Source organism: Anas platyrhynchos, chromosome 3 (assembly GCF_047663525.1).
Source record: "Anas platyrhynchos isolate ZD024472 breed Pekin duck chromosome 3, IASCAAS_PekinDuck_T2T, whole genome shotgun sequence".
Classification (NCBI taxonomy): Eukaryota; Metazoa; Chordata; class Aves; order Anseriformes; family Anatidae; genus Anas; species Anas platyrhynchos.
The window spans coordinates 62,529,213-62,556,838 of NC_092589.1; the positions used below are offsets into that span (position 1 = coordinate 62,529,213).

The 27,626-nt window shown below is 41.2% G+C and overlaps 1 protein-coding gene across 2 annotated transcripts in view; it reads left to right on the forward strand.

Annotated features, from left to right (window-relative positions):
• STX7 (syntaxin 7) overlaps positions 1–27,626 on the forward strand; it is a 32,011-nt gene continuing 4,385 nt past the window's right edge. The window contains exons 1-8 of one of the 2 annotated variants that reach the window (XM_027454507.3): positions 1–151; positions 7,006–7,151; positions 20,854–20,923; positions 22,383–22,473; positions 24,181–24,318; positions 25,040–25,092; positions 25,850–25,940; positions 27,350–27,422. In XM_027454507.3, coding sequence (XP_027310308.1) covers positions 7,070–7,151; positions 20,854–20,923; positions 22,383–22,473; positions 24,181–24,318; positions 25,040–25,092; positions 25,850–25,940; positions 27,350–27,422 — 598 coding nt within the window. In that variant the 5' untranslated portion in view covers positions 1–151; positions 7,006–7,069. Of the gene's footprint in view, positions 152–7,005; positions 7,152–14,128; positions 14,208–20,853; positions 20,924–22,382; positions 22,474–24,180; positions 24,319–25,039; positions 25,093–25,849; positions 25,941–27,349; positions 27,423–27,626 lie in introns of those variants that run through there. The other variant, XM_072035996.1, reaches the window with a different exon arrangement.

Here is a 27,626-nt window from a genome sequence, read left to right on the forward strand (position 1 = left end):
CGTCATGCCGGGCCCCCGCCCAGCGGCAGCACGGGGCGGTGCAGGGCAGCCCGGCCCCGTCCTCCCTCCCCTGCCCTCCCCTCCCCTCCCCTCCTCCCGCCGCCGCCCCAGCCCCAGCCGTGCCCGCTGGGACCAGGCTCGCCGGGGCCGGGTAAGGGCAGCGGGAGCGGGAGCGGGGCCGCCTCCGTGCCCCCTTCCCCGGGAGGGGGGGGGCAGCGGCGGGGAGGGAGGGAGGGAGGCTGGAAGCGGGGAGCCACGGCCTGGCGGTCAGGCCTCGGGGCTGGCGTTGGCAGCGCTGAGCCGCTTGGAGCTGCGGGGGGAGCGGGGGGTTTGCGCTGCCTCCTGCCCGGGGTAGGGGGGCGGCATCGGGGGGGGCTCCGTGCCCGCCCTGGTGTCCTGCCCGCGGTGGGCAGGTGGGGCGGGCAGGGCAGCCCCTGGGAGTCGGGTTTGGGGTGGGTGCTGGCGAAGGAAGGCAAAGGGAGAGTCGCCCTGTCCTGCTTGTACGTGTGCCTGGAAAGGTGGCGAGAGGCATCTCTGCTGGCCGTGCGGGAAAATGCCGAGTAATGCTGCTGCTTGGTGGCTGGCAGTGCTGAGAAACTAAAAAAAAAAAAAAAGACTGGGAGCTATATTTCGTCCTCAGCATCCCGGTAGGCCGTGGGGAGGCCTGCCATGGCTTCGAGTGCCATGGGGCTGATGTGAGCGTGTGGCCCACAGCGATGGGGCTGAGGGCGTGCAGCCCCCTGATCTGCGGTGCTGGTGCTGGTCCTGGTCCCTCTGTGGCTCCCCGTGAGGTGTTTGTTGCGTGTCTGTCTCCAGCACGAGCAGGTCACTGCCTTGTGACAGCTCTCGGGTCTCTTCTCATCCCTCCTGGTCCCACCGGTGTGATCCAGTCCCTGGTGTTCGGCCTCCTCTTGGCTCCTATAAACGCAGTTCCCTCTGCTGAGGCATTTCCCTGAGAACTGAAGTGTTATTAGGCTCCTATGTATGCCTGTATGCTCTTCCTCTACTTAGTTCGTTATAAATATTGATCTGGATGAATCGGACAATGATAAGCACATTCTTTTTTTAGCCGTGTATGGTCCAAGAGGCTCAATAGTATTCCAGGCCTCTCTAATTTTATTTTACACCAGAGAGTTTTAACGCTTATTCTGTAAATGTAATTCTTACGTCTTTGTTGGAAGAGAATTATTTCTAGGGAAATGACCATAGCGCTGACCACTTACACAGTCTAATAATTATCTTTTATCTTAAAAAAAAAAATAAAAATACATGTAGTGGTGGTGTAAGTTTGTTGTTGATGTGTTTCAGCATGACTAGTGAGGCAAGGCCGAGGGAGTTGGGCAGGCTGGGATAGGAAGGTACCTTCTGACATCTTCTCTGTGAGTGCTGCCGCATTAGAGCGAAGCAAGTTTTAATTGAACTTTGCTTGCTTTTTTGTACCCTCTTTGGATTTAAGCTTACTTCTACCTGAAACCAGATGATAAAAGACAATCTGGAAAGTTTATTTATTTATTTTAAGCAGGCAGAGAGGAATTAACCTTGGTGCTGTTCTGTTTGCACGTTCGTTATGCTCCATAGTTTTGTGTTACAGAAGCCCCCAGAGTGCCTCTGTGGACCAGGATTCCAGCACATCAGGAGCTGTAGAACACAAAGTGGAAAACGTGGTCTGTTTCGCCGAGTATTTTAGTCCAAGCATGGGGGGGAGAAGATGCATCCAGACACAATGAACTTACCTCACTCATTCACCCTGGAGAAAGTAGTGACAGCTAGTAGTGACAGTATACCTTACAGTATACAGTCTGTCCCTTGTACAAGAGCTTTATGGTTGTTGGTTTTATAAATTTAATTTTACTGCAGAGTTACTGCCAAGGTCAGCAAAGATGCTCTCTAAAGAGCGTGATGTGTTTTGGGCTGCCTTACAGAGAAGCCAGTCACTGTGGATGCATCCTGTCTCATCTCAGTATTAGGCTGGTAAAATCTGCTGAGGTGAGGTGCGCTGAGCTATGCCCTAGTGCGGAAATCTTACTAACTGGTGCTGTTACTGTGATACAAGTCTTCTATAGGTAACATTGTGACTGTTTGGTCCAGACTGGTGTTTTCACCCTATTTGAAAGATGTAACTATTTTTTTTCCCCTTTTGGGCAGAGAGTAGTTTACAAAGGAAGTCACATTTAGGAATTGTTTAGGAAAACCTTTGTTTCTGTGACCTTGTTTAAAAAACAAAAGCACATCTAAGAAATCCACATGACTTGTCTTGAGATATTTAAAGGCACAAAATCCTAATTCATATTTAAATTTTCAAACATGTTAATTGAATGCAAAATGTAGTTTTTGCATACTGAAAGTTAAAGATCTGTGTAAACATTTCTAGGTCCTGATCCTAAAGTATTGCTTCAATAGTAAAACCACTGCTTAAATGTTCCTTATCTTGATGTTGTGTATTGGTAACTTTTGTAGGAGAAGGAAAACTGTTAGAATATCTGAAGGAGAAAATGCAAAGCGAATCCGTTTTGTATAAGATGCTTATTAACTCTAGCTGACCAGAGCCTGTAGTGGAGTTGGGTGATGGCTGCTGAGCTCCAGGGCATCCTCTGCTCATCAAATCACATCATTTTGTCCTGAGGAAGCTTTCAAGGATGGTGCCAGGGAGCTGCTTGGTTGTGGAGATCCCACTTCTTTGTCTGGTCAGCAGAAAGAAGTCTCTGCAATCAGCAGTGATCTTACTGGAAATAGCTACGGGAAAAATGGATTTTTTCTGTGCCTGATAAACACTTTTATAGAAAGCAAGTCGATAGTAAGGTGCATTAGTGGGTTGGGATAGTAGGAATGACTGTGATAAGTAGGAACTCGTTAATGTAGAAATTAGGAAAAATATTTACTGGTCCTTTGAGTACTTTAAATTTCATGTATGTACAGCAAGGTATTGTTTCAAGCAGTAAGTGTTCTTTTTTTTTTTTTTCTTTTTCACTTGTACCATCAGACTCAATTCTTTGGACTTTTTTTCAGAGGTTTGACAAGCCTCATTGCCTCTAAGCATGATCACAACCAGAAACAAAGATGGCAAGCAGAAGATAAAAGGTACAATCAAAGGCTCGCACCAGGCTGAAACTTTTAGAGGAACTGAAGACCGCCACAAGTGTAGCTGTGTTCCAGTTTGAATGCAAAGTGTACTTCCCTGATCTGCACCATCTTATTAGTTCTCATTTAAAAAGTCATGCAAGCAGTAATACCAAAATGCTTCATGGTGGAGTAGTTAAACATTGTGGAACCGAAAAGGGATAATTTCTATGGAAATGCAGAACCCTGATGAAGGCTCCTGTTGCCCTTGTCTAAAAGGAAGTGCTTGGTACTTCCTTCTAGCTTGTTATTTTCCCCGGTGGTTGAAATCCTGACCCTTGCCACTGGCAGGACTCCCCTTGACTTCCCCAGGGTCAGCTGTCGGTGTTTCGGAGGGGTGTGAGTAACTCGGGGCTAACAAGTGAGGGGTGTGTGAGTGGAGGTGGGGGTCGGTCAGTACGGATGCCCGAGTTGCTGTAACTAGAATGAGGAAGAAGCTCACACTTCCCATTTGTGGGTGTGTTTTTGTTGAGGGGGGTGGGGGCTGTTTTTTGTTTTAAATAAAAGTAAATAGAATTTTTTCCGTGCCTTTGGCCTGTTCTGTGGCTGGGAAGTGATGAAAGCTGATGGCTGACCACTGAACCCCTCTTTCCAGTCTTTACCCAGACTTGTCAGAGACCAGGAGCTTACCCTACCACCAACTTGTCTTATTCCTGTGCTCTGGAATACCACTGCGGGTGGAAAAGTTTGTATGAGTTGAGACAGCTGCGAATTCACACTGCTATCCTACAACATGACTATAAATCTTGGTTAAAATAAGTATTTTTCCTTGACGGACCCAATGCCCTTCCTTTTTCTTTGTACTGTAACTTTTTCAAATGACCCAGTGGACTTCCTAAAGAAGCAACTTGAGAAACTGAAAGAATATTAGCATTTTAGATATACAGTTGCTTTGTTAGAAACATTGTCACACTACCTGCACTTTTATGTCAAAAGCCAAAGCTGTTCCATGTTGTCTCAAAGCAGACAGCTTTTTAAATACCAAGTTCCATTTAGAAAATACAAATCAATTGGGTCAACTGTTATCGTTTTGTGCGTTGTTAAAATGAGAACCATAGAAATAGCAGTGGAGATGTTCAGCTGCCAGTTACAAGTGGGTCACAGACTCAGTACTATAGAGCGTAATCTAATTACAGTTGTAATTTTACTCCTCTCACCTATTCTAGATAGGGTGCTGTTTCTTCATTAGAGAGGACTACACGCGCTAACCTGTATCCTGTGGACTTCACAGTATTATCATCCGAACATCCTCTCATTATGTGTTATGTTTGGCTGCCCAGCTGTGTAGCCAGAAAGTTGAAAAGCTCCAAGCCTTGTGTGTTGTATAATCTGTACACTTGACGGAGCACCACAGTAAAGGGCAATGCAGCTTCTTTAAAGATACCTAAATGCAGCTGTAGAAATTTTCAGGACAAAAAAAAGTCAAGCACTTTCCTTTTGTCAACGCTTGAATGGCTGAAAAAAACAAAGTTACATGCAGCTGCCTGGTGAATACGTATGTGAGGGGAGAAAAAACAGCCCTAAAGGACTGTTTCAGTTCTGCAATGTTTTTGCACAAGATGATTGGTCTCTTGCTGGCTCTTCTGCTCAGCAACTGCATTTTAATGTTTAACTTTTAACATTAAATATAATATTTAACTAAAAAGTATTTTCAGCCAGTACTGGCGTTCCAGTCAGCATGCTGCTAACATGTTTAGGAACAGTTGTAACTTCCAAAGAAGAAAAAGCAGTGTCAACCATTTAGAGAATTTCTCTTTTTTTGAACCAACATCTTTTAGGTGTCTTATTTGGATTTTATGTCTATGATTGACTAAGTAAAGAAATTCTATAATTTCAGTGGGAAATACAATGTACTAAGCTGTGGAGCCACTCACTTGCTATAAATTTTAAAAGGGTTTGGGCTTAAAATACAGATTCAATGCAATATTGCCTGGAGTTTCCAAAGAGATCAAGGGTTGTTATGCTAACTTTGGTCCAGACAAGTGGGATTTAGGCTGTCTGACTTCAAGCTTTAGCCTGTGACCCAAAATAACTTGCATCTGCATGCAGTACACACTAAGATAGGAAATACACTGCAGAGTGACTTGTGGGTGACTGTACAGCAAGTACGTAGAAGAATGCAAATACTCTTGCTGTCTCTTCATCTGCAGGCAGATTGTTTATTACTAGGGGATACTTCAGGGCCTGAAGCCTCCAGACAGGAATTGGGACCCTGGCGCAGCAGCCTTCTCAAGGACGTGGAGGGTTTGTCTGCGCGGTAGCAGCAGCTCATTCATCTAGCACAGGTAGCGTGCCCTGCAGGGCAGCACGTGTGAGCCAAGCCTCTAGTTGTATCCATGATGCAGTTCTGGCACGGGATGTTTTGTGGGGCTGACCAGTGCAATCTCTTGGCAACTCTGCCAGAAATGGTGAGCACAGGAAGGTTTGGTTTTCTTTCACCCACAGCTGCTCTCCCAGAGAGTCATGTGAGAACAGGCCTGTTGTAAAACAACTGGGGTTTTGCTGCACTGTATCAATATATGGCATTTCCAAAGGTGAAAAAAGTTATATTTGGCATCAAGAGTTGTAAATTAGCTTGTTGTGTTCTGTTGTTTTGTGTTACTTTTTCTTTGAAAAGTTCGTAAGGACTCGAGTGGCTTGAGTTTGCAGACCATACAGCCGGTATCACACTTGACAAGTCAGTTGGCTTTCTCACTCTGTTTTAGCAGTGCCTTTTAATGAGAAGCTGGTAGCCCAGGAGAAGAGCACTTTGCATAGAAGGTCTGGGTCAAACAGTGGGAAATGCAGGGAACTGTCGAGGTTAAAATGTTAAACTAGTGAATGTGATCTGCAGGGGATTGGAAAGGGTGAAATAAACGAAGCGTGACCTGTCTGAAATTGTGGGTTTGCGTTGGATGTACATACGTTTGATTAGTCTGTGTCCTCACTGCAGAGTGGATGAATGCCAGTCTCAATTTGCACATGTATCCTTCGCTAATTTGGATTTAGAGCATCATTGAACTTGGGCTGGAACTGGGGCTGTGATGAAGGAAAGTAGACTGGGATGTTTGCAGTTAGTTACATGCTGCGTAATTGCATGTGTATCCTTTTAGGGCAAATGTATTTGTAAGTATATTTGCGTTACTGATTTTTGGCCTTTTAAAATAAGATATGATAGTCCTTGGTGCAAAAGACACCCCTACAAATGCATTTGTGTACCCAGACTGCAAAAAAATGAGTTCATCCTGAGAAACACAGCAGCTGAAAGGTATAAAATAGCAATTCACAGAATTCAAGTGAAACTGATTACAGCCAAAACTGAAATTGGTAGTCATTGGTGGTAGGAGGACACAGGATGCCTCATTCACTCCCATTCCTTACAAGAAAATGCCATTGTTTTTCACAGCAATTTAACATGCTGTGTTGTTTTGGTGGGATAAGTAATATATGGTATGGAAATAACCATGCAGTTGGTTTGGGGCATAATTCCTCAGAGGATTTGGCACTCACAGAATAAAAGTTCAACTTTTTCTGTAATGGCAACAAATGAAAACGCATAGTTTTTCTTTGCTTACACCAGGGAAAATGTTAGAAGTTTGACAACAGAAGTAGCTTCTGTGATGTAGCAGCTGTAGAGTAATTGCAGATCTTAAGCTGTGAATATTAATAAACTTAACAGTTATCTTACTGTGGGAAGTTTTAAAAGGATGTCACGTGTCACATTCATATTTCGCACTTACTTAAGAAAAGTTTTGTTAAATTCTGTTTTGAAGTACTCTGCAGAGGAGGGTAAACATTAGTATATGGAGTTTTCTTTAATCTTTTCCTCTGTATTTTTTTTTTATGCTGATGAAGACCTTTGTAAGTGAATGACCAAAATGTAACTCTCTTTTCTGTGTGCGATTTTAGGTGTGCTTAACAGGTGGAGACCCATTCCCATCGTGGATGATCTTGACAGTAAATCTTCTCAGCCATGTCGTACAGTGCCGGCTTTGTGGATCCTAATCAGCTAGCCCAGCGCATAACTTCTAACATCCAGAAGATCACACAATGCTGTAAGTTGAATTTATGCACGTTGATCTGAAACTTCAATAGTGGTACCCCACGTTCTATGTTAGTTTCTCAGACTCATTCATGGGAATTCACTCCTTGACCTCACCTGCTCATTTGACGTGTTCATGGCACACCACAACGCAGATGGAGGCCTTCAGATGTGTGGTTGAATGTGATGTGTACCGGAGAAGTGCAGCATCACTCTGTATTCACAGAACAAATGTATAATTAGAAGGACAGCTGCTGGTAAAAAGCCAGTTTTGTTCTGGCCAGTTACATGGCACCTTAAGATTGTAGGTTGGGGTGTTTGCTGAACAAGGATTGCCTCAAATATTTGCTGGAGCTTGAAGTGCCTATCAGAGACTGAAGGCATGGCCTTACAGCTTGCCCTTGGAAATACATATCTAATATGCAAGTAAGGTTATGCAAGCGTTAACATGCCTTTGCTCAGACTCATCCCACCTAATGTTTTAGCCACCTAACTGAAGTGTTAAAGTTAGAGGTAAGTTAGGGTTCTCAGTTGTTTCCCCGTTTCTCCATTTTCAGTTATATCTCTGATAGGTTTATTTTATATGAAAAGTAAATATAAATTGATTTTGCAAATTATGCAAAGAGCACTGTTTGTCGTAAGGGGGCTAGCCATCAACAGCTAGGTTTTGGCATGCATGGTTGTAAAGTTTTGAAGGACTTCATGCGTGTGTAGAATTAAAACTTCAGATGAAGTCTGATCAGTTAAGTGTATCAGTTTTAATTAAAACTTTGATCTTTGTTTTGCTATACAAATTTTAGGAGCTGGTACTTGTAGCACAGCTTGGTGACACAGATTGGGCTGAAATTTCTTTAAATCTTAATTTAAGTCATTAAATCTTTTACAAAGAAAAATTTTAGTTTTGCTTTATTGAAAAGTTTCTGTACGTTCGGGTTCTGTTCCTTCAACTAAAAATTGGCTCTGTAAGCCCTTGTGCTTTGTTTCCTGAAATCCTCTCAGTCAGTTCTGTAGTCTCACGCTTCGTTGGGTTAGAAACTGGCTGGATAGCCGGGCCCAGAGAGTTGTGGTAAATGGAGCCAAGTCCAGTTGGAGGCCAGTCACTAGTGGCGTCCCCCAGGGCTCGGTGCTGGGGCCGGTCCTCTTTAACATCTTCATCAATGATCTGGATGAGGGCATTGAGTGCACCCTCAGTAAGTTTGCAGATGACACCAAGCTAGGTGCGTGTGTCGATCTGCTTGAGGGTAGGAAGGCTCTGCAGGAGGATCTGGATAGGCTGCACCGATGGGCTGAGGTCAACTGTATGAAGTTTAACAAGGCCAAGTGCCGGGTCCTGCACCTGGGGCGCAATAACCCCAAGAAGAGCTACAGGCTGGGAGAGGAATGGCTGGAGAGCTGCCAGGCAGAGAAGGACCTGGGAGTGATGGTGGACAGTCGGCTGAATATGAGCCAGCAGTGTGCTCAGGTGGCCAAGAAGGCCAACGGCATCCTGGCTTGTATCAGAAACACTGTGACCAGCAGGGCTAGGGAGGTGATCGTCCCCCTGTACTCGGCTCTGGTGAGGCCGCACCTCGAGTACTGTGTTCAGTTCTGGGCCCCTCGCTACAAGAAGGACATCGAGGTGCTTGAGCGGGTCCAGAGAAGGGCGACGAAGCTGGTGAGGGGCCTGGAGAGCAAGTCCTATGAGGAGCGGCTGAAGGAGCTGGGCTTGTTCAGCCTAGAGAAAAGGAGGCTCAGGGGTGACCTTATCACTCTGTATAAGTATATTAAAGGAGGCTCTAGCGAGATGGGGGTTGGCCTGTTCTCCCATGTGCCTGGTGACAGGACGAGGGGGAATGGGCTAAAGTTGCGCCAGGGGAGTTTTAGGTTAGATGTTAGGAAGAATTTCTTTACTGAAAGGGTTGTTAGACATTGGAACTGGCTGCCCAGGGAGGTGGTTGAGTCACCATCCCTGGAAGTCTTCAAAAGACGTTTAGATGTAGAACTTAGGGATATGGTTTAGTGGGGACTGTTAGTGTTAGGTCAGAGGTTGGACTCGATGATCTTGAGGTCTCTTCCAACCTAGAGATTCTGTGATTCTGTGATTCTGTCTTTCACTTTACAGCATCATGGCTTCTAACTTCATTTTCCAGAGGCACCTTCCAGCCTGTGGCAGACGCATTCGGTTTTTTGTTTGTTTTGTTTTGTTTTTTAAATTTCCCCTCAATTATCTACTTTTTTTCAGGTTTAGATTGGGCCATCTAAGGGCTTGAATACTTTTTTAGCTATTATTATTATTATTAATAATATTAGTTATATTCCTGATTTAGGCAGTACCGTGCTTCAGAGGTTTCATGATAAAACAGTTTTATAGGAAGCAGCATTGGTTGGAATTAAAATCTTTACAGTAGTACTTTACAACTTCTAGGTTGAATTGTTTAGCCCTGCCAAAAGTAATGCATTTGATCTGGTTGTTGGTTAACCAGCTTTAATATACCACACATATAAAAGATCAAAAGCATATATTAAACATCAAGCACTTCGTAATGCATCTGCATGCTACCGCTGCTATATTGATACTTGTGTTCCTTACCTCCTGTCTTTCCTAATTCGTTAGCCCACTGTTACTGACCAACAAAGGTCTGTGCTGGTTAAGCACACCAGTAATGAAATACTGGAGGTGTTTGTTTTTGGTTTGGGCTGTTCTGCGTTAATGGAGAGGACCATTTAAATCAGGTAACAGCTGGGTTAGCTTAGCACTCTTTTAACTTTAAGGAACAGATTTTATTGATCTGTTGATCCAATCACGCAGTTGATTTATGATGAAAGTGTGTTAAGAGTTGTAGATTGCTTTTGCCTTGAATAAGCTGCTGGTAAATTGGTACAGTTGATGCTGGTTGTAATAGGCTCTCTGAGTTTCCTTGGGAAAGAGTGCATTGATTGGTGATTTTTAAGGACCCTGAAGGTATAAACTCTCTTGGAAACTTAAGCCAGGAAGGCAGCTGGATGTCCCAGCCTCTAGAAGATTTTATGGAAAGATTCATTCAGCTGTTCTTTAGAAAGCACGGATCCTTGCTCTGTTTTACATTTCCAACACTTCTGTGGAAACAAGTGATTATGACATCCCATAACAACGTCTGGGGAGTGGAGTCTACTTTCCTCAGCCTGAAAAGATCCAAGCTCATGTTTTGCCTATCAGCACTGTCTGTGAGCTGAGATTGAGGGAACTAGTCTGGAGCGTTTCTCTATGCTGTTTGTTAAAAGCAGTTGGAATTGCAAAACTAAAGGCTTCAAGGCTCTCTTTGGTATTCAGTGCAGAGTGGCAGGCCTTAGGCAGAAGAGGCAGAGAGGTATAGAGAGCTCCAGCCTGTCTGGTTTGCAAGTGGTGAACCTATTATCAAGGTTTTTTAATCGGTTTTATTGAAGGAGCAGTAATAACAGAACTTGGTTTCATAGGTCACACTCTCACCTACATGGTAACATAATGACAGCTGCTGTAACGTAAGGAAAATCTTCCTTCAGGATGTACCACTCTCAAATACTTCGTGTTGATCGCTCGTTTACTGCAACTGGATAGACGAGGGAAGAGAGTAATTCACAGAAGCGAGATGAGCCAGCAAAAAAATATTTCTTTATTGCAAACCAAGTCCTGCCTGCTTACAGATTTTTGCCAGGGATGTAGGGATATAATAGGGATATGCCTATTAAGGTGAGAGCATTGAGTCTATTTTGTGATTTTTTTTAATTTTTTCTCAGTACAAAATAAAATCTGATCTTTCAGCAAATGGAAACTTGAGATTAAAGTAAGTAAAACAAAAAGCCTAATTCAAAAGCTTTAAAATATGTTTATTTCAGGCTTCCTGCAAGTGTGAAGATGAAGGTCAAAAGTTATTTGAATCTGACAGAATAATTTTTTTGTGTGTAGCAAAAAGAGGGAAAACAGTTGGTTTTAAAACAAGCTCCAAATAGAAGCAGATTGGGACTTGCATTACTTTACAAGGGCAGTTGCACAGCTGTAAGAGTAGTAAAGATAGGATTGAAGGAGTAGGTGCCCCTTCTCAGCTGGAGAGATTTGTGCATCTGTGACAGGGACTATGCAAGATGAAGTAGCTAGCTGTGGGTTTGGTGTTGTTTCCCCCCCCCGCCCCTCCCACACACACACACACATTCTTCTCAAGCCTCTCTCCTATGTGTGGGTCATTGAGGAAGCAGACTACTGTGCTTTTGCTTTGCTTCTAAGTTGTTTTTGTTTGTTTTTGCACAGAGCTACAAAATTTTGTACAATGCCCAAAGACCAAAAATAGCACAGGCTACGCAGGTAACTATTGTGGCTCCACTGACGTCTGCAGACTGTGCTTAGGAGCTGTTGCTTTTGAGGCAGTACAGCAGTATGCTGCATTTTGATAGAGAGCACAAAACAAAGCCTGGTGTTGATAAAGCACAGCCAGTCTTTGAGTTAGGGGAATTTCCGGTATAGAAGCTAATCAAACAGTTACAGAACTCACACCAGCGCAGCTGAGGCACTCATATTCCCTCACTGCTCCTCCCTTCCCGGCTCCCCAAATTCATAAAGGTCGCGGTAGGGTTTCGCCCAACAGTAGCTGTAAAGTTGGTAAGAATGTCATAATCTACCCTTGCTCGGTTCTGACAAGGTTAGCGATAGAGTATGTGACTTGTTCTTGTACACTGAAAATCAGCCCTGCTGGAGAAGCACGTGCTCAGCATACCAAAAATGATTTAAAAATAATAATAATAGTCATTCAATAGCCAAAATCACATATGGCTGGGGTGAGTCTGTCTAGCTTTGAGAAATTCTTTCTCATAAAGACTTTTGCATTCAGCTGACTACTTATTTTCTGTTTGTTGAGGCAGCACAATCATCAGTTCGCATAAAACACGTTCCCAAAAGGTCGATCTCAACTGGCAGAAATGGCCTTCTGTGATTCTTTTATCATGTGATGCCTCTCATGTGACAGCAAGTTTGTCTAATTTCTGGTGCATCCCAAACATTCTGTAGGCCAGTATTTTCACTGGATGTTGTTAAAATAGGAGCTGAATTAAATGCATCATATGACTTTCCATTTTGCTTTATGTAACTGTAGAAAATCATAACCATAGACTAAGCCCTGAGGAATATTAGAGTTCTGTTCTATGCCTTTTACAGGCTGAAACATTCATGAGAAACTGTTTCTTCCACCATGTTTGTATCACCAACAGATTCACATGAATATTTTTCAGCTAAAGAAGGACACAGATGGCCAAGTGAAAGGTAAATAAAATCACTGAGGTGTTGAAATCACAGCTTGTAAGAAAACAGAATTCTGTTTTGTCTATGTGTACAGTGTGGTTTTGTACAGGTGTGATTTTTAAAGCAAGTAGAGCTTGCTGAGACTGTAACAATGGTATTGCTACAAATTTCCAATTAGCTGCAGTTAATGAGAACTGGACTTTGTGGGAATTAGTTGAAATATACCTTTTTTATTGTTGGTGCTGTCATCAGCAAGACTTCTTGGATCTAGGGTGAAATTTCACTCTTTAACTGATTTCAGTAAAACCAGGAAAAGGCTGGTTACTTAAGTTCTGGTCCTTTGCATTTCCTTTTGTGGTCTTTCCCAAAGCTGAGGAATTGAACTTGAATCTGCTATATCCAAATCGTAACCCGAATGTAGAGGGTAAGAGGAGGAGGAGGAATTCAGATACTTCAGATCTTCCTAAATGTGTTTCTTTCTGTAATGAGGTGAAGTCATGAAGCCTCACAGTTCTTTTAGAAGCAAACCATGTCTGAAAACTTTAAGCATGAATTGTGTGTGCTGTTCCTAGAGGCTTTGTTCGGTGTAAAGTAGCTTTTATATTTGTAGTATGCCTAACAGATTTGTTTATGGATTTGGAGAGTTTTTTTGTTGTTGTTCTACATTTTGTCTTGTTTGTTAAAACATTATGGCTCTGTGGGGAAAATGGCATATGAAACTGTGCCTTATGTGCATGACTGCACAAGAGGGAGAGGGATTTATTTATGTTGGTAGCAGAATAGAGGAAAAAATAGATCTTCCATGTAGACCCCAGAGCACTATTTGTGTCAGTGTGTGCAGAAAAGGCAGAATTTGCCTTGTCCTGCATTGTTTTGCTGTGCCGTGGCTGACTAGTTTAGGGAAGGTGGGGAAGAAAGATCTCTGTAAATTAAGCCATTTTAATTTGGAAGTGATTTAAATAGGGATTGTAAAATCACTGTGCAGTTGCAAACAGCACTATGATCAGTGGAGACATTTGCAATTTTGTCTGAGCAACTGTTGCTCCAGCAGGTCAGTGTCTTTCTGGTGCTGGGCTCCTCATGCTTCTTCCTATCTCTTGACAGTCCATTTTCAGAGCCTCTCTAAGGTAGTTAAAATACTTCATCCAGTTCAATTCTGTTGGATGTTCCTCCTTGTGGGCAAGAAAAGAGGAGAATGCATGGCAGTTTGGTTATCCAGAGAGCCCTCTATCAAATGTCCCATAAAGCTGGTGTGCAATGTGCTGCCCATCTGTAAGGGCTGTGAATAAACCCAGGGCCGTGGTTAACTGTAATTGTCCCCCTGAGTGACAGGTATTTCCCTGTGCTGGCCAGGTGGTGATGTTGCATGTTCCAGCTTCCATGCCAATGCCTGAGTAAGCTTCCTGTGTTAATGGCCTGATCTCTTAATGAACAAGCTTTCTTTGCCTAGGTGGGTTGGGGTTATGGTGTTGGTGCAGCTATTGGATGCTGCAGAATCGCGCATCACTTACAAAACATAAATTATTCTTTAGAGAAAAGTTCAGACTTCGGGGTTTCAGGGAGTTTCCAGGGAGAATTTAGGCTATGAGTACTAAGTGACTGCAGCTTGGTTTAATGACTTCCCCTCAGCTGAGCTGTAATGATTGATCACATGGTCAATGTTTAGTCAAACAGTGTGCATTTAGTGTGCTCTACACCCACATTAGGAGAACAGGCATTACTTCAATCCCACTTGATGGTTTCTTTGTAAGACTATTAGAAATGCTGGTACTCTACAGGAAATGATTACAGTTCAGCTGAAAGAACTGAAGGCAGATCCTCAACTCCAGACACTGCTACTTACATGTATGTTTCTGGTCACTTGGGGGCACGATTCTATTTAGAAATGTGAGAAGCTAATAAAACCTAAGAGGAAAGGGTACAAGACTTAGTGTTTTCTCACTCTTTTGTACCAATCAAGTCCTTGGTCCTTAGAACTCTGAGGACAATCTTCATTCCATCCCTCATTTGATTACATAAATACTTCAGGTACTGTTCCTCTGCACTGATGTATTACTCTGTTTTAAAATAATCAGTGTGATACATTCAGTTAAGACAGAATTAGATAAATAACTTGAAATTAAACTGCTGACTTTTAGATAATTGCAATTAAGTGCACTCTTGGAGCGGGTGGGTTGGTTTTTATTAGGTTATTTTTTTCTTTGATTTAATTCCTGTTGAACTCTTACTCATGGCTAAAGTAGGGTTAGCAAGGTGTATGGCACAGGAGTGTTGGTTTACTTAAAATCATCAGTGAATGTGAACTGCACTAATAGTTCTAAAGAGGTACTTCTCATTGCAGCAAACTCCAATATGCTGATTTTATTGCAACTACGCCAGGTTGTTTGTTATATGCAACAGGGTTTATAAAAGGTCAGTCCACGAATGTTTTTGCGGTATCTGTCCTTAGTCAAGTAGTTTCAGTCAAAGCACAGAAGGAAAACACATTGAATTGGATTTGAATAAATTGAGGAAGTCTGTCACCCCCAAGCAAAAGCTAAACAATTTGTAGCGGTGTCATTTTTACAATTAATTCTCCTGTTCCAATAACGTGCTCTGAAGTGACTCTGGAATTGATTGGATTCTGCGCAGTCTGTAACCGGGTGTGCTGTTTGTTGACTCCCTTGGTCAACTGGAAACGAGTAGGTAACTTCTTCATAGTTACCCAGCAACTGGTGTTGTGTGTAAGTTCTTTGACAATGCATTTCTGGAAGGTAAGCATGCTGCTGTTGTACACTGTGCTTATTTGCCACATGAAGCCATAGCTGAGCCAGAGCCTGATGTGGAGCAGGCTTTCCCTTTTGTGTGTACGAAGGAGTGCTTTGCTGATCCTGTTTATTCTCTTTGGGCTCAGAAGCCAAATAATAACTAAAAATCAGTGACTTTAAATCTCTACTGATAGTTTCAGTCCTTCTGAATTTAGATCTATGAACTCTCTGCACTGACTAAAACCCAACCTGCCCCTTTTTTAGTAAAAGACAGTGGCAGGGGGGTGACCCCTCACTGTTACAGCTCACATTCAAGAGCAGCTGTAGGTGCTGGCTGAAACAGCGCTCCTTCTTCCTGTGACGGGTCCTAGGCGTTGCTGTTCTGCAGTGTGTATTTCGTTGTACCTGCCCTGCCTGCTTGGCTGGTTGTTGTCCTCTTTGTAGGCTGATACCTGGTGATTGCTGCTCGTGATTTTTCCGTGCATGCCCAGTGGGCGCTGCACATCCTGTGGAATCATTAGGCAGTAGCTTTATTAAATCCGGCAATGTGGTTGTTCAGGCTTAGACTGTAGCACTTAGGGAAATTGCTGCTCCATGGCCACAATGCAGTGGTGTATGATCCAAATAAGAAGTGAGTTTCAGGCTGCGAAGTGGTAATAAGCAGCACTTATTAAGTAATTTTTTTCCCCCAATTTTACGTTTCTGTGTTGTGGCTTCCTTTTAAGGATTCTGTGGGCTGTGTTGATTCACCTCACTTCTCAGCTGTGAAGCTGCAACAAGATGAAGATGTTCACAGTCAATTGAGGGTTTTAAAGTTTAGTTTTCTAAATGCTAGACTGAGTAACATAAAACTGAATGGGAAGGTGGCTGATCATAGGTAAGTTGGGAAGGCATCTCTCCTGTAGTTGGAGTTACTGATTAGTGATCCTCAGGAGCACTAGGGACCATCTAGGGACCACTAGGAACTCAGGACCATCCTCAGTGTCCCTTGTCTCATGCTAGAGATGAGTGTAGTGCTTGGACATCTCTCAGCCTTACCAGAGAAGGTGTGTGACCTGCTGTCCTCTCATCATTCCCCTCTCAGTGGAGGAAGGCCTTTACAATGTTAGGATTTTACTCAAGGATTTGTTTTTTTGCTTGTTTGTTTGTTTGTTTGTTTTCTTCCCCTTCTTCAAGAATACACTGGTGTTACAGCCTGCCTAGTGATGGTTAGTTGTCAGCTGGGGATAGTTGCATTTGCTCCTATATTGATAGAAGCAAGAAGTTGTCTGCATTTTGATCTTTGTTTTATTTATTTATTTTTATTTCAAGTTGAAACTTCCTATGTGATTTTGAACACTTTCACATTCAAGCAGCAGAAAAATCAGTTATGTGGGTTAACTTGCAGTAATGGAAAAGATTTTGCAGAGCCATCTGAAAAATAAGGGAAGGCAAGGAGAAAGGAGGTAAGACTTTCTTCTTCCCCAGCCAACTAAAAGTCAGCGGTTAGTCAAGTATGGTGTGTGATCCAATATTTGAAATAGGTTTCATCTATGGAATAAGTACCATATGTTGCAAATCTGTCAGGAGCATGCTTCTCAAATAATCCTACCTTTACAAAAAATAAAAATAAAAATATACGTACGTATTTCCACTGTAAATCTCAATACCCCTGCAATTCACTTAGGGAAAATGAAGCAGCATTCCTATTCTTTTCTGTGCCCTTTTTTAGTCTCTTCACCTGGAGGAAGAGCTTCCGCTGCCTATAAATGGAACCACTGTTTGGCCTAGTAAAAGTAAACACGAGCTGGCTCTTAAGTAATTTTCTCTGTAGGAATTCAGGTTAGACCTTAATTGTTCCTCTGGCTCATCATTAACCATGGCTGACCTGTTCCTGAGCATGTGACTGCTCAGAGTGGTCGAATACCTCTCAACAGGTAATCGTTACGTATTAGGAAGTACAGGTAAGGAATGCTGGAAGAGGAATGAAAACTCTTACTAATACAGTATTGCTACTTTCTAATACCTCAATGTGAGGTGGAAAGATTGCTTCCTTGACACGTGAGATGGCAGCTGCTTGGAGAAAATGCATTTGGATCAAGTGGTGTTTTGCAGCCTGCTTCCTGCAGGACTTCCCGGTTTCAGTGGCTTGCTGCCAACCCCGGCTGACAAGGTGCTGCTCCCCCTGGGGTTGCTGTGTGAGCTCTGAAAGAACCACTGGGCGTCCTTACATGCCAACACCTACGTCGACCTTCAGCGCAGGGCTGGCCACAGTCTTTAGCCTGCCTCTGACGACTTCTGAAAAAATGTCTGTGTGCACACAGCGTGTGTGCTTCTGCGGCTCCGGAGCAAAGTCCAGCAGCTACTTCTGCATATCCAAGGAGCACGAGCTAAGGCATCAAGCTTTGCACTGGAATGGGTTCAAGTCGTCAGCAAGATCCATTCAGGCTCTGTCATGGGAATAGTAGTGCCCAGAAGGGCAGAAAGGACCTCTGGTAGGAGGATTTACTCCTGTTTGACAACAAGTTCCTGGTCATTGCCGCAAGGTGTGGGAAGCTGGAACAATCAGGGAGTAGGGAAAGAAAAACACCTTGAGGGATGAGGTCACCTAGGAGCCAGTCAAAACTGTGCTGGTATCTTTAGTTTCTGATGATTATCAGTGTATTTGTATATATAAGGCCCTATGGCCTTATGGTTTAGGCCTGTGCTTTCAGCTCTCAGGGACACCTGAGTGTCAGAGCCGATGAACTGAGAGGCACCTAAGGAGCACCTGGGCGCTTTGCCGCCCTGAATTCCCTGCACAGGGGCAAAAAGCTGGTTAAACAAGGAAGGCATTATGAATACTGTGGTCAGGGGTGAAGCTGGAAATTTAGGGGCCTCTGACTTACAAAAAGTACTGCTAGGTTTCCAGCAGTTTCACTTTTCCTCTTCAGTGCCAAGGCCATCTCGGTACTTGCTTCCGAAACAGAACAGCAGAGGTGTTTCTAGCTTTCAGGAGGAGAGGCTGTGGCTACCACGCTTTCCTGCTGAGGAAGGGAAGGGATGTTGACTTTTACCTGAAAGTTCTGAAGCTAGTTCTTGCTTAAAATCAAAATCACTTAAGATTGCTGTGTGTATGTCTGAAGGAACAAGATGCTTCACCTCTATGATCCAGGTGGCACTGTCTTAATCTATTTCAAATTCATTTTTTATCAATAAATTCGTACGAGTTCATGAGTCCAGACAAATGTCTGTGGTTTAGGCAGTTTTACAGTTATATCTATAATGTATGAAATGTCAAAGTGAGAATTAGCTACGGTAAGAAATCTGTAAGAAATACTACAGTGTATGCAGGCTTAAAAACTTATTTCTTACATTAATGTGAAAGAGTACAAAGGATGGATTTCTTTACCTTGTAAACCTGCAGGTATGGACTGTAACTTTTGCAGGAAGGTCAGGTCAGCTTTGCTTTCTATATTCTACTTTCCCTACCAACTTGTTTAGTGGCCATAAAACATGACAAGCTTTTGGCTTTCTTACAAAGACAGTGTCAAGACTGCTGCTGAAGACTTTTGGCAAAAGTTCACTTTTACCACTTTACCTTTTTTCTGTAGGCTTACTTGTATAAGCAGTGTTTCATGTTTCAAAGTGCTGTATAGTTCCCATGATTGAAAAGTTGAAAAAGAAATGTTCTTTGTTTTCTTTCTAAATAATATCCTTGTGAAAGGTTAAGGAGGAAAATCCTAAATTAAAGGAAGCCCAGAAAAATTGGTGTCAGTTCAGTCCTTGATACGTACATTCTTTTATTTTATTTTTCCCAGAAAAATTACAAAGCCTGTTAGCACTTGGTTATTTTAATGTTTCTTGATGCTGCTTACAGGATTCTTGGTAAAAACGTGTTTTAATTTTGTGCTGAATTCTTAAATCACGGGACCTGAACCGGGATGAACTTCCCCCTGCCTAGAACTGTGTAGTATCCAGCCATGCTGTGCTGGCTTTTAATTTCCTCTCAATCATCTACTTGTGTTCATTTTCAGAAATAGGGTAAATATCTAATTAAGCTGATATGCATATATGTTAAATACAGGCTTTCTTTCAGAGAATTTCTCAGGTGTGATCCCTTCTTTTAAAACAATTTTAACTTTTCCATTTGTAGATAAATAACTCTACCTCTAGGTGGCAGTGAAATACGCTACTCTTTCTATCTGCAAAAATTGATGTTAGGACAGTGCTTGCAGGTTGTTTTTACGCCATGTGTAAACACAACCAGACTGAGCCCTTGAATCGTAGAGGGGAATGTCTTTGATCAAATACAACTGAAATCAAACCACTCTCTAAGCTTATAGATGCTAAAGCTTATCACTGAATTCAAAAGATAAGCGGACAGTCACATTTTTTTTAATTTTAAACGATGCATTATACTTAACAGAAAAAGAAAGCTTAGTCAAAATACTTAACGTAAAAAGAAAGCTTAATTACTCAAAATAGCTGTTTACCAGTACATGTGGCCACTGGTGCCTGTTTGGGCTTAATTCTGCACAATGCTTCGTGCAGAAGCATTGAGGTCCAGGAGGCTGCACAGAGCTTCCTTGCCCCAGCAGGTACCAGGGCGAAACTGATTCTTGGTGGTAGGTTTTGACTGCAGAAAGCATTCAAGAATTTTCACTTATGTTTTGGTGGTTTTCAGTTCGACAACAGTGAAAACTGTGTGAAACCCATCTTACAGTGCGGTTTCTCTGATTAAATTTTAGTTGTGTCCTCTCAATTTCCCCCAAAGGCTTCTGTCTTGAAATACTTGATTTTAAACTCGTATAGAACTTGACTACTAACTTCCCCATTATGTTTGTATCTTTATTACGTGGATGTGCACAGTGGTAGTGGTGTACCAGTCTGCCTGGAAAGCACCACAGAAATACAAGGAAGACAAGTCTGATCCAAACTGTGAATGAGCAAAAATAAGTTATTTGGTATATGTATTCTCTCTTTTTGGAGTATATGAGGGTGTTAAGCCAAGATAGAGCACACTGAGAATTTTGATTTTGTAGTGTGATAAAAGCTCAATGTCCTGAAGTGGCTGCCCACTTTCCCCCTTGCTTTTTCATGTGAGAGTAAATTTAGTAACCTGAAAAAATGGCTTAGATGTAGCATTCCTTCTGTAGTTCAAAACTAATGCATTGTATGAAATACATTTAGAAATCACAAGTGGTTTGTATCCCACATCTAAAAATGTATGTACATATCGAGAACAATGATCTCAAAATTAAAATTTCAACCTGGATACCTTATTTACTTTTTTTTTTTTTAAAGTGTGGTAGGCCTGTGAATGCTTTGTTGCTACCTCTTCATTGATGCACTGGTTCTGAATTACTTGTTTGTACAGTGGTGTCTTATGAGTCTTTAATTTGGCTTTCCAAAATTACATGCATAAAATATGTTTAAACTAGAAAAGAATTATGCTACTTATTTGCAAAAATATAACTAAAACGCCTGATTTATACTAACTGCATTAAAACTGCTAACCTTTAAATTGCCTATTTCTACCTAGACAGTTGAATATATTCCCTTCCTTTGTAAGAAACCCTAGGCTTTGTTTTTGACTTGGCACAAATATTTACTAGCTGTTCTGGGACTTCTTAGTGGAATCTTTTTAGTAGGTTTAAAAAAAAAAGTCTTGAATATCAGTTTCTGTCAACTCTTATTGTTTTAGAACCTTAAAGCAAAAATGCATAAAAATAAGTTAGAAATTTATGTGCACCATTAAAATTTCTCTTCCTCTTCACAAACAGCTGCTGAAATACAGAGGATACTACATCAGCTCGGGACACCACAAGACACACATGAGTTGAGGCAACAGCTGTGAGTACTTCACATAAAAACATTTAATTTCATTGCATTGTAACCAATCTCGTGGAAGGTGATCAGGTTTTTTTTGTTAGGCAGAGTGCTTGATCTCACTGAGAAAGTCGAGTATAGAGAAATATTTGAAATTTAAATGTTGAGAAGCCTTTTCTTTTTTCTTTAAATTAATTTTGGATAGCCTTTGTACACTAGTCAGGTGGCTTACCCATGTACACTGCCTGCAGTACCAAAACATGTACAAAGCTTATTCTGTATGTCAGCAAAGGAAAAGCAGCAGGACCAGAAAGCAATATCACTGTTGAAAAAGCAAGCACTCCCCCAAACCTCCACCCCACTCCCCAGCCGGCTCTTCAAATCTGTCTGTATCAGTTTCGCAAGGTGATGTCGTCATTTTTTGTGGGCTTTTTTTGAGATACAGTACTGGAGGAGAAAGGGGAATGTCTTTGTAATAAGGAAAGTTATAGTAAGAAATGATACTGTAGAATAAAAAAAAAATAATAATAAAAAATAAAGAAATAAAACTGAAGCACAGATGCTGTGCTTTATACTTCAGTCACCTAAAAGTGGGCTTTCATGAATATGCCAGTCAGCTGCTCTCTACTTCTCAGCTCAGTCTAATGAACTAGTATGATTTTTTTTTTAATCGACCTCCTTTACCACATTAATCTCAGCATCATAAATGCAAGTAAATGATGTGTTGTGCAAACCCTGTGGGTGAGAAAGTTGGCAGTCTTCAGTGTGGCTAACGCTGCACTGTGGCCATTGAATAGTAGGAGGAAGTGTGTATTGGACTGAAGGCATTGCATTCATTTTGTGTGAACAGCCAAATTGCTTCGTGGTAGCCTGAGTTCAGGGTTCATAACATTAGCCAGGTACAACCCACAGTGGATACCCTACTGGGGACTGAATCAACATACACAGTTTGTGCAGTAACCAGGCAGGATCTAGACACAATTTCACAACTAAAAAGGCTAGCAAATGTTTGAAGGATTCTTTCCAGTCCATCCATGAAGGTAACGTGTGCTAAGTTTCCTTGAGTTTTCGTATGTCACTTCTTCACTTTTCTGAACACTTGGCCCTTCCTTTCATGTGCTTTCAAATTATTGACAGCCTCAGATAGACAATGGGAGAGCATATTTCATGTTTAGATGCTCACAATAACTGGGACCTTGTTGTTACATATTAGAATAAGAATCAAGAAACCTTTTTTTTTTTTTAAAAAAAAAAAAAAAAAACAGTGAAGAAAGTGAGCAATTGTACTGTCAAACCAAGAAAAATTCCTTCAGCATCTGTCTCACCTGGAATCTGTGGTGATCTATTGTCACACGCAGTGAAGAGCAGAATAAAATGGCTTCATGTACTTCAGTGAACAGTTAGTTCCACTGTTTCTGAGAACTGGTGAAATTCAGACAGATTTAACCAACAGCCTCTAATGAAACTTTGCATTTGGTTTTAGGCAACAAAAGCAGCAGTACACAAACCAGCTTGCCAAAGAAACTGACAAATACATCAAAGAGTTTGGATCTTTGCCTGCAACAAGTGAACAGGTATAAAAACAAAGAGCATGGCTTGTTTGACTATCATGTTGGCTTATGTAGAGTATTTGAGTGACTTCAGGCTTTCAAAGGAGTGTTTAGCTGGTCATGATGTTTGCATAACAGAGACAATTACAACACAAGTATTTTTGTTGCAGCCCAGACTTGTTCAAAAGTTGTTTTTAAGTATCAGGAATGAGGTAGTTTCACTGAAAGGATAGGAATCAAGACCGTGCATTGTGCCTATGATTTTTGGTAGCTGGCCACTTAGTAATCTGTAGCAGTGATGCCAGCTCTGACTCACTGGGTGCTCTGAATGCTTCCAGTGGCAAGGAGTTGTTGCTTGCCATAACTGTGAGGCAGGTAGGCGGATACATTTACGCACCATCCAAATAATTTGTGCACAAATGATTTCTGCCCTTTATATCTCAGATCAGCGTATATGTTATGCCTTGTCCATGGACTTTTCCTTTCTTAGGGGGAATGGGCAGAAGGTGTTTCTAAACCAATTTCTGCAGTCTTTAAGCTGCTTCTTTCCCAGGTCTTTGTGAAATTCAGGCAGGAGATTGTCTCTGAAAAGGCACGCTCCTGTTAGCACACTCCTGACTACCATCCTTTGTTTCTTATTGTAAAGAAATCCATGGCTTAAATAAGGGAAGACCAACAGGATCCCAGAAAACATAGATGCAGATTATTGTCACTAAACCAACTTGCTTAGTCTGTGGCTTGTTATCAAGGAGCCTTTAGGAAAATGAATTGTCCCAAAACTGTTTTCAAATGGTAGATTGTGTTCTGTGCGTGTTCTGCCTGTCAAGTTGTGAACTTCTAATGGTTTTATAACTTGGTTTTAGTATTAACCTCTAGTTCAGGCATGGAAGTTTTATGCTTTAAGACATTTAATTTTTATGCTTTATGGCATTTTCAGGCTTTATGCTCGGTCTTGAAACTGAAAAGTTGGCAGTGGGATGTTTTACTCCTTTTATCATGAGCGCTTTCATTGAAGATAACTCAATGAAATACATAGGTGGCGGGTTGATGAATGGAAAGTTAAGGCCCCTTACAAATTTGGAAGGAAGGGTTGGTGTGATGTATGTATTTAGGGAAACTGAGGCTGTCTGGAATGCCCTGTGTTCCTTTTCCCTCCCTGACATCTTCCTCAAAAGAACAAAACTAGAAGTTAGAACATGTATCTTTAGAACAGTTTTTAAGGACTTATAAGGGAGTGTGAACCCACTTCAGTATGCCATTCAATACACATTTCCAGTGTTTATGTAAAACACATGTGTAGTACTCTGTCCTTGCCCTTTTTTCTTTTTTGTACCCTTGCCTCCATTCAGTCTGTTCTGCATATTTTAGAATTCACAGTATGAAAATATTTCACACTTAATGACTGAGTTAGTTTAATAATTGAGAGATAATAAGGAAGGTAGAAGGTTTCCCTGTATCAGCATATGGAGTACTGTATGACCTGTCCCTGCCCATGTCCAGCTGTTAAATGAAACTACATCATTGGTTTACTCTTTAAATGGCTTAAATTGTGGCGGAGTTGCATGCTTCCAGAGGGAAGGAAGGTTTGTCCATGAAAATGGTTTTGTAGGCAGCATTCCCTAATACCCATTTAGGAAAAAGAGTCTGTAGCTTAGCATTGAACAGCCTGCAAGTGGCAGAGTTCTGAAAAGCCTGAGCTCATTTGACTTTGTAAAACTTTCTCTCATCTAGCGTCAAAGAAAAATACAGAAAGATCGTCTTGTGGGGGAATTCACCACAGCACTAACAAATTTCCAAAGGCTGCAAAGGCAAGCTGCTGAGAAAGAAAAAGACTTTGTAGCCAGAGTAAGAGCCAGCTCGAGGGTATCTGTAAGTATTGGGAAATACGCTATTATGCTCTGTTTACAGTTGTGTTGGTGGTGTTCAGTGTCAAACTTGGCTCTGTAATGCTTTTTACAAGGGCTCATATTTGACTGCAGATACTGCAGAACATGCGCAATATAAGCATAGTGGCTTTCGTTGCTTACTTCTATGCATAGCTGAGTTACATAGTTCGTTTTATAGTAAAGGCTGAATTGCATTGAAACGATAACTTCTGAAATCTGTTACTTTTTCCTTTATCACATAAAAGCATGCACTGCCCCTATGTTTGTACATTAGCCTTGCAAAAGCAATTTTCAGCAGATCTTGAAATACTTCTGCTGGACATTTAGATATCGGGACTTTTCCTACCAGGAAGAACCACCTGCAAGATCTCTATGCAGTATTGATGTGAAGAAGTGTTGAGAAGCTGAGATATTCATTGTTAGCATATCAATTTTGCCCTTTTATTATGTACCAAATACATGCTGCTGTAGTTGTAAATTTTAACAGGCATTTAGTGAGCTGAATGTTTTTGCTTGTACTTCAGCTTTATGCATGCATAAAGCAAAATTGGGCAATGAACATGTTAAATCGTGTTTCAGTTTGTAGTTGACTTACAAATCTTGTAACATTTTCTCATTGTTGAAATGCTGACAATGCTCCTTTCAGGTCCATAATGTTTTTACTTTTTTTTTTTTTTTTTTTTTTTTTCATACACCGAATGTAGGGTGGTGCTCCTGAAGACAACTACAAAGAAGGAACACTTGTCTCTTGGGACACGTAAGCTGAATTTAAGCCTTAACCTAATTCAAATTAATAAATGGCCTGCAGGAAAGAGTTGCTGACTTTCTGATCAGTCACCTTTTTCAGGAGGGAGTAGGAATAGGTTGGTTTTTAGTCAGGGGCTTTCTTCCACAGGGCAAGTATGGAGAAGTCTTCTCGTTGGGATACGTGGGAAGAAAAACAAGCAATTCCCATTATCTTCCACTCCCACCCCCTTTTTTTCTTTTTTTTTTTCTCCAAGCTTCAGTTTCAAACATCTCCTTAGGCTTCCCCAAGTCCATGTCTGGGCTTTGGGACACCCAAACTTAGGTAAGCACAGTCTGTGAATAGAGTACAACTGTTAAGTTTTGGTTGATCACGTGGGATCTCCTGTTGCTTTCATACTCTACAAGAACTACACGGCAGTCTCAGATTCTGTTGGTGTTGGTCATCTTATTTTTGCCTAAAATGGATTTAAACTCTGCACTTCGTAATTCAGATGAAACTTTGTCCTTGCATTCATGCTTGGAATTTCCAATGAGCTAGCTCTATGCTATGTGCAAATTTGCTACAGCAGCAACTTCCTCTATCAAAGATGTAATTGCTAGACCTTCTCTGTTGGCGAGGCATGCAAGGATAAAAAAAAGTGTGTTTTGTTAACTGATAAAGTTTGTGCAGTATGTATTTGCCTGTCATCTTATTCTTCTTATTCTGAGTTATTTCTCATGGTGACTATTTAATTCTGGGTTTGTTTGGTTGGTTTTTGTTTTGACAGTCAACCTCAAGCACAAGTGCAAGATGAAGAAATCACAGAAGATGACCTCCGTCTTATTGAGGAGAGGGAATCTTCCATTAGGCAGCTTGAGGTAAGTGTATGTGGTTTTACAGCAGATCTCAGAATATGCTTTAAAAACAAAACAAAGCAAAAACAGTTTTATACTGGTATAAGCATTAATTGCAGGCATAAATAAATCCTTGGGGAATTGGGGTTGGGCACTGTTTGTGGGTATTTTTTTCTTCAAATCAACAAATATTGTCTTTTATATGGTATGTGAAATGTGCATTAGAAATCTATTGTAGAAAAGCCAGGTTTTGATACTGTGCCTAACCCAAGTGGTTCAGTTGAGGATTAAAACATGCTTGTTTGATTATGAGGAAAAGGATTATTGCTGTTGTGTGTTGTTGTTTTTTAAACTATAAGTGAAGCAAAGCTGTGCCTTTCTATCCAGTTATTCCCAACGTGTTGTTCATCATTATTTTCTAAGGTTTTTTTTTTCATTTGTACTTTGAACACTTCTGTAAACAGTTGTGCTACTTCATTCAAACTTTTAATTAGGGCTCATCCAAAAATTAAAAAAAAAAATAAAATAGCATCAAGTTGTAATGTACAACAATTGTCATGCGTGCTGAAATAATGACATCAAGAGACTTCTGTGAAGATAAAAGGAACTTTTCTAGCTGACCTGGAATGCACATCTCTAGTGTTAACAACAAAGATGCTGTAACTGGGATTTATCAAGACATACAAATCTCCATTCTGTTCTAAAAATAAACTTTGTGATAATCTCTCCCTTGCCACTCATATAAATATATATCAGTCATTAGTTGAGAAGAGATTGCACAGTGGCAAGTTGACATTTATGAATTCATTGTAACCAGATGACAATAGGGTAATGTCATATGCTTACAATGTCCTGATTTCATGGCATAGAGGCAATTTCATAGAATCATAGAATCATAGAATATCCTGAGTTGGAAGGGACCCTTAAGGATCATCAAGTCCAACTCTTGACACCGCACAGGTCTACCCAAAACTTCAGACCATGTGACTAAGTGCACAGTCCAATTCTATAAATTGTGTTGCTTATGACATTTGTGTGTATTTAATGAGTATACTAAAGCTAATGCAAAAAAAAAAAATACAATGCATATGCTTTTATACCAGTTTAATCAAAATGAATCTATTAAGCCAAGCTGGCATGTACCTGTTCTTTCAGTTAACCTGAGACAAACTTGTGTGTAGATGAGCCTACAGCAGAGAGATCCTCTTTGTGAAGTGATATGAAGTATTCTTTGTGCACGGTCATCTTCAGTTGGTTTAATTATTATAAACATTGACTCATAATACAAAAAGTCTTCCAAATAAGTACTATTTTTTTTTCCCATTTAGAGTAAATAACCTTGGGCACACATTCAGGAGGAAAAGGGACAGTATTTTTATCTAGATGTACAGAGATCCTGTTTTATGGTATGACAATGTGATGTTTCCTTTCAGGCTGATATTATGGACATCAATGAAATTTTCAAAGACTTAGGAATGATGATTCATGAGCAAGGTGATGTGATAGGTAAGTCCAATTCAAATATTCTCTGAAGAGTTATTATTCTCTGTCTCTGGGAAGCAGCAGTGTAGTACATTCTTTTGCTGGAAAAACTCCTGTAATGTAAAGGTTAATGCTAAAGCAAATCGGGTGCAACCTAATAATGGGTAGACTGGCTGAGGTGATGGGGGATCAACTTTAAAAAGTTTTTTTAAAACAGTTTAAATGCAT